Source organism: Myotis davidii, unplaced genomic scaffold, assembly GCF_000327345.1.
Source record: "Myotis davidii unplaced genomic scaffold, ASM32734v1 scaffold362, whole genome shotgun sequence".
In the NCBI taxonomy this organism is placed as follows: domain Eukaryota; kingdom Metazoa; phylum Chordata; class Mammalia; order Chiroptera; family Vespertilionidae; genus Myotis; species Myotis davidii.
The window spans coordinates 3,588,633-3,595,857 of NW_006297152.1; the positions used below are offsets into that span (position 1 = coordinate 3,588,633).

General features: G+C 34.4%; 1 protein-coding gene across 6 annotated transcripts in view; it reads left to right on the forward strand.

The window, feature by feature from the left end:
• The window catches only part of EDEM3 (ER degradation enhancer, mannosidase alpha-like 3), a 59,349-nt gene that overhangs the window by 15,571 nt on the left and 36,553 nt on the right, over positions 1-7,225 (forward strand). For all 6 annotated transcript variants that reach the window (XM_015569955.1, XM_015569957.1, XM_006772950.2 and 3 more), the window contains exons 4-7: positions 1,079-1,191; positions 2,348-2,501; positions 5,125-5,259; positions 6,249-6,354. In XM_015569955.1, the coding sequence (XP_015425441.1) occupies positions 1,079-1,191; positions 2,348-2,501; positions 5,125-5,259; positions 6,249-6,354 (508 nt within the window). The remainder of the gene's footprint in view (positions 1-1,078; positions 1,192-2,347; positions 2,502-5,124; positions 5,260-6,248; positions 6,355-7,225) is intronic.

Sequence of the window (7,225 nt, forward strand, 5' to 3'; positions counted from 1 at the left end):
AGCAGGTTTTATATTATATTTTACTCAGTCTGAATTTTACTTTTACCTGAATTTCAATCAGGTATTCTTACGGAATATTTTATGTCTAAGTTAGAATTTTTAGTGAGAGTATCAAATTGAGTAAAAAAGCATTAGAAAATATTATCAAATGAAAAGATTAAACAGTCAAGCAAAGGAAAACTACTTAAAAAATTTTTATGTATTGATTTGAGAGAGAGAGAAACATTGATTTGTTGTTCCATTTATTTGTGCATTCACTGGTTGATTCTTGAGTGTGCCCTGACTAAGGATCAAACCTGCAACCTTGGCATTCCTGACTGGGAATTGAACCCAAAACCTTCAGATTCATGGGAGATGCTCTCACCAACTCAGCCACATAATAATAATAATAATTAAGCACTTAAGTCAGACACTCTACTAGAAGTACTTCACATACATTGCTTCATTTAAGAAAACAATCCTATGAGAGTGGGTATTCGCTCTTTTTGTGTATGTGGGAACTAACTCAGAGATGGAAGTTACTGTGATTAGATAGGTAATGAGAAGGAACCAAAATTCAAATCAGAGCTTGCTCTTGACCTCATATTGTAGTGCCTCCTTAGTTCAGGGTTGGGGCATCCATGTGGTGAAGGTGGCAGGTGGTGTATGGTTTAGGGTCAATGGATCATCCCCTGAAGGATATGCTTTCTTTCAGGAAGCAACTTTTAAAATGATGTTTAGTGCATAGGATGGTTTTTTTGTTTAGACTTGGAAACCACATCCCTATGGAGATCACCTCAGGTAGCTGTAGGTCATGGATTATATATATTAAGAAACAGTTAACAGTTCTGATGATGATTGATTAAAGTCCTAATAATATTTCAGTGTCTTAAAAAGACGTTTACAAAGAGTCCTTATAATATAGTTAAGCACTTGTTTGTTTTCATTTTAGATATCACATTTTTATTATATGTTTAAGGGGAATATTTTGTATGTGTTACTTTTTAGAGTCATAAGATGTTAATTTGCTTTTAGTAGCTCATTCTGAGGATGTTTTTCTTTGACTTTGTAGTAAATAATGATTTTTATATTTTTCTAGGTATTAAATAAAACTAAGGAATTTGAAGATGCAGTGAAAAAAGTTTTAAGAGATGTTAATTTAGATAATGATGTAGTTGTATCAGTCTTTGAAACAAACATCAGAGTTCTCGGGTAAGTATGTAAGAAACTAAAGCTATAATTTTAATAAAAGCTTAAGGTATACGATTTATTTCTTAATGGTAGTAAAGCAAGACATTTCTTATGCCTAAAAGATAAAAGTTGGAGTATTATGAAACAGGATGTGAGAGGACTGTGAATTGAATCAGGCTCAGATAGCAGCAGGTTTTGGAAATAGTTGTAGACTCAGTATATGTCCTTGTATAGTGTTTAAAAGACTCGCTTGAATGTTTGCCTGTTAGCTACATCACAGGTTTTTCACTAGCAATATAGTTTGCTAACCTTTGCCAGTACTTCTTCAAGCCTAATGAAACTAAATTTATAGGATTACCTTTCAACTACACAATTTGAAATACTCTTGGAACATTTAAAAATATGAACTACAATATTAATTCAGATTTCAACACTATTAATTTTTATATTTAATGGTTACTTTTGTGTTGAACTCATTTTCTTTTGTCAAAGTAAGTCTGTTCAATTAAATTTAAGAAATTTTTAAAAGTTAAAAACAAGTTAAGAAATAGTTATGTAGCTTTTCTGACTTTATTAATCTATTACATTTAATACAGAGTGGGGAGTTGTTTTTAATTTTTTAATGTTATACTTAAGAGAGGTAAAGATTTCATAATGATATAATTAAATTAGTTAAATTAAAATTTTGTTAAAATTGAATTTGTCAAGCTTGTTAAAATAAGTGACTTCTTGATGTTCTTTAAGAAAATTTTAGACTTTTAAGAATGTCAAACACTTTACAACAGGTAGAATATTTGAATTTTTTTAATACTGACTTCATAATTATAAAGGTTTGCCATAAATGAGTAGCTAGAGTTAGGTAAGAAATTAAGTTCTTCTGTATCTTTCCTTATGTGTGCAAAATTGTTGATAACAATTCAGAGAGGAAGGGAGAGAGAAACATCAGTAGTGAGAGAGAGAATGATTGATTGCCTGCCTCCTGCACGCTCCCTACTGGGGATCGAGCCCACAACCCAGGCACGTACCCTTGCCCAAAATGAAACTCTGGACCCTTCAGTCCACAGGCCAACTCTCTATCCACTGAGCCAAACTGGCGAGGGCAACACCTACATCTTTGTGGGTGTTGAAGTTCACGTACCTGTAAGATGTGGATTATGTTTCACTTTTGTGATTGCAGGGGTCTTTTGGGTGGACACTCATTGGCAATCATGCTGAAAGAAAAGGGCGAATACATGCAGTGGTACAATGATGAACTTCTGCAAATGGCAAAGCAATTGGGTTACAAGCTTTTACCAGCTTTCAATACTACCAGTGGCCTTCCTTATCCAAGAGTAAGTCATTCTGAAAAACATATACTTTATATTTTTTAATATATAAAGTCTTTATATACTGCCTTGGCTATTTAAAACAACAACAGTGAATTTATGTGATTGGAGCCATTGTTCCTCTCCTGCTTGAGACTGGAGACAAGTGCTTTATAGCTAAATAAATTTATATTGACATTTCAGTTAATTTGGATTTGAGTGGTGTGAAAATTTAGATGATTTTAAACCTTTTATGTGTCACTGCATAACAAATTAGATTATGCTGCAGAGGGAAAAAACAGATGCCAGACTCAAACTTGGGCACAGAATGGGTGGTGCAGAAGATGCAGTCGAAGCAGTGAGAGTAGGTGTTAACTGTCCAGAGGAGAGGTTAGAGAGAGAAGGGGAATAGGGAGCAAGTGGAGCGGTGAGGAGGGGAGTATGCAGGGACGGAGGGAGGAGAAGTACAAAGTAGTGTATGGCATCAGAAAATCTTAAGTAGAAAGCTCCAAAAGGAGATATTCTAGAAAACATTAGAACTATGTGCAAAGAGAGCCTTGAAGATGTAACATGGTAGAATAAAGGGGAAAGAAGGGTTCAGTCGACGAAAGTATAGGACCATTCATTTTGAGATTTCTTCTCTGTTGGTTAGAGTCATTTGGTGGCAGAGTCATTTGAAGGCCCCCTCCCCAACCCCACCTCCCACCAAGCAAAAAGGTTATATTTAAAGCAAAGGGTTAGAAGCCTTCAGAGTTAGAAAAAAACTCTCTCTTCTGACTTATTTCATTCTTTATTAACACCATTACTCTCTCCCTCTTATCCAAACCAGACACCTCAGCCATTACCAAGCTCTGTTCAGTTATTTCTTATTGCTACCACTCTAGTTGAAACCAATATCATCTTATTGTGAAGCTATTGTAAATGCCTGTCTTACTGTTTTCTCTCTGGTTTATGCTTTAGAGACTTAAAAAATTAATCTTACTAAAACATTTTTATTAAATTACCCTCAGAAGTTTTATTGATTCTCTCTGTTGTACTAAATGTCTTAACTTTCAGAATTCCTTATGGTGTGGCAATAAACTTCCTTTCTGATGGTCTCTTGTACCCTTAACCTCAGCGAAATGAGTATTTCATTTCAAAACAGTCTATTAGTGTCCCCCAAACCACCTGGGGTTTTACTTATGATTTTTTTCATTGCCATGCCGTTAAGCCTGCATCTCTATAATCTGGAATAACCCCTTTACCAATATAAATCAAATAAGACTCATTTCCTCCATCAAGAAGTCTCTGACTAGAGATACAGCATGATATAGGGCAGTGCTTCTCAAATTAGAGATCACAGCCCATTGATTTTACCCACCCATATAGTGGATTGTAACCAACACTTTTTTTCCCCTTGAAACAAACTAACATTAAATCTCTTATTTAAATTTCTAGTTTTTGATATTTTAAATAGCTCTTCTTTATACATGTCTTTATACTTAATATCTTCCTTAGGATAAATTACTAGAATAGGAAATAATAAGCACAGAAATAGAGAATGCTTTTTAAGATTTTGGGAACTTATTGTCAATTGTTCTTCAGAAAGTTTCCACTTTTATAGTTCCTCAGTGTTGTATAAAAGTATATGTGTTACTGTACTGTTGTCCTTAGTGTATGTTATCATTCTTTTGTCAGTCTAAGGAGAAAAAATTGGAATCATCATTTTTTGCAGTACTGAAGCCAATATAGCGACCCACTCACTCCCCTTGTCTCACCTACCTTTCACTTTTGTCATCTTTGTTGATGTTGCCTGTCTCCTTGCTCAGATAGTCCTAGAGTCTTTTGATTGGCATTAAGGTAATAGGCATCCTCACTGATTGGTTTCTGCAGTTAAGTAGAAATATACATTTATTTGAGTTTCTCTTTATAAGAGGCTGAAAAATAACTGATTTGGGAACATACTCATGATTTTTTATATTTGATTTTTTGTTTTTATGCTAAATCGTTGGCATTTACTTTCTTTTTGGTTATTTATTTGGACTACAGTAAAACATTCTATTTTTAATCAATTTCTGGTCAGTTTAGTTCTGGTTAATCCAGGTTTATACTGTAGTATCATAGAAAGACAGTATGGCTGTTTTTGAATTATAAAAAAGTACTCCTTTGAGAAAAAAGTTTTGTACTATTTGTTAGTCTATTAGCAAAGCTGTACTCAATATTTCAAAACTTTTAAAACCTGAAAACGAAATTTTAATTTCCTTTTAAATATATACCATGATTTAATCTGTGTTTTCTTTATGAAGAACTATTTAATATGGTACTGGTTTTTCACAAATTCTCAAGTAAACCTAATTTCTAGGGTTGGTCTAGTTCCCTATTCTTATATTAATGAGTTAAAATGTCCTGAAAACAAAATTGTTACAGAAGTTATTTTCTCTGTGTAATTCTTATAATGATATTGAGTTTCAATATTGTTGAGGAACTAAATGAAAACTTATTAACTCCCTAGATGTTAATTGGAAAGTCACAACAGATGGAATTTCAATGTTTAGTTGTTTTGTAAATTATTTTCATATTTTGATAAGAAGTCTTGATTGAAAAATTTTTTCTTATCTAGGAATCATTATCTTTTGATAATGGCTAGTAATCACCTTCTGACTTTATTTAGATTAATTTAAAGTTTGGTATCAGAAAACCAGAAGCGCGGACAGGAACTGAGACCGATACCTGTACAGCATGTGCAGGTACCTTGATCCTTGAGTTTGCTGCTTTAAGTCGATTCACAGGAGCAACAATATTTGAGGTTTGCTTTTCATAGTCTTTGATCTCCTGGGTATTGGGCATAACTAATTTTATATCTTTTTTTCATTGGTCAACTATTAGGATTATCAATCAAAAGATTACTATTATTTTAGTGTGTTTTTGTCTAAATTTTATCACAGTCTTTGTCAGAAAGTATAGAAGTCATTGTGAGGTAAATGTGTTAAATACAATTTTTCAAATGAACACTAGTTGATTTATTGACTCTTCTCTCACAAAGTTACATGCTATTTAAAAAGTGGATCTGAAGTGCTTGCTTGTTTCAAAGATGGTGTACAAACTTGTCTCCTCCAATTTTCAAAATAAGAGTCTAAGGAGATTTTCACTTTGAATTTAAATGACAAATGAGCCCATCAGTAGATGAATGGATTAGAAAACTGTGGTACATCTACACGATGGAATACTATGCTGCTCTAAAAAGGAAGGAACTCTTACCATTTGCAATGGCATGGATGGAACTGGAGAGCATTATGCTAAGCGAAATAAGCCAGTTGGAGAAAGATAAATAGCATGAACAAAAACAGGTCCAGAGACAAGAGGCAGGGCGGGTCTAGGGCCGGGGGGGGGATGGACACATATGTAATACCCTTTGTAATAAAAAATTAAAAAAAAATAAATGACAAATTATTTTATCAAATGCATTTAATTATGCCAGAAATTAGTACGCTTTAATAATACATGAGTATGAATGTGAACTTGTACTGCAAGTGTAAATGAACCTGGATGGTTTCAAAGTAGATCACTGCCACTAAATAGCATTTTTAGAGCCATTCTTTTTAACTAGATTTGATTGGCTGAAAAAAAGCCAAAATTTGGCTTGTAAGGAAATTTAACATATATTATTAATTGTTACCTTGGGAATTTTAGTTAATCCTTAAAGTATGCTATGAGTCTTTGATTTTTGTTTCTTTGTTTCCTGTTTTCCAGAGACATGAAGTTATTCAAGTATGCTTTTCCTCTTTTTAATTACAGGAATATGCAAGAAAAGCTCTTGATTTTCTCTGGGAAAAAAGACAGCGAAGTAGTAATTTAGTAGGTGTGACCATAAATATCCATACAGGAGATTGGGTGCGAAAAGGTATGTAAGTTGGCTTTTTCAAATCAAGCTTCTACATCAGTGTTTCCCAACGTGGGGCACAACCCCACAGGGCAGCAATTTGATTTTTAAGGGGGGAAATTTGAGAATAAGTTATTAACAGTGAAGTTTTTGCATTTCTTATGGTTCTAGGGGCCTCATACTAGTATACAGTATATAAATATATATTGTGACATATTTATGCATTTCAGTTCTCTGTTATGTTTTGAAACTTGATTTGCTATTTTTTCATCTCACTTTATATTATTACTAGTAGCCCTGCACACGAATCTGTGTGCCAGTAGCTCGCTGAGGGGCCTGGCCACTCCACAGCCCAGAGGCCCATCCGTGGCTGAGAAATGCAGACTTCCCTCCCTGTTCTCAGGAACTCTGATAAAGGGCTTCCTTCCTCTTTCTTGGTGGCTTTCATCCCTGTGCCTCTGCCACCTGCTCCTCCTGTCACACTGTCCTCAACCCCCTCTACCCTCTGGCCACCTAGACTTGACCTTGCCTGGGAGTCTTATGCTTCACATTGTAACAACCATTTGCATGTTATATCTTTATTAGGATCTTTTAAACAATTTCTTAGTTATTTCTCCCTCAGTACTTCAACTGTCCTTTCGTTCTTTTCTTTTTCTCTGTCATGGATGCTGTGTTCTTTGGAAGCTTGTTTAGACCAAATTAATGGCCTTTTAGGCTTCCTCCATGTGAATAGGAGTTCACTTTTTGAATAATAAGAATTATATGTCACAGAGGAGACATCAGGATTTTAGAGGGCATGGTCAAAAAAGGTTGGGAACCACTGGGGTTAGACATATAATTTGCAAAGTGATCCCCCTGATAAGTCTAGTAGCCACCTGACACCATACATAGT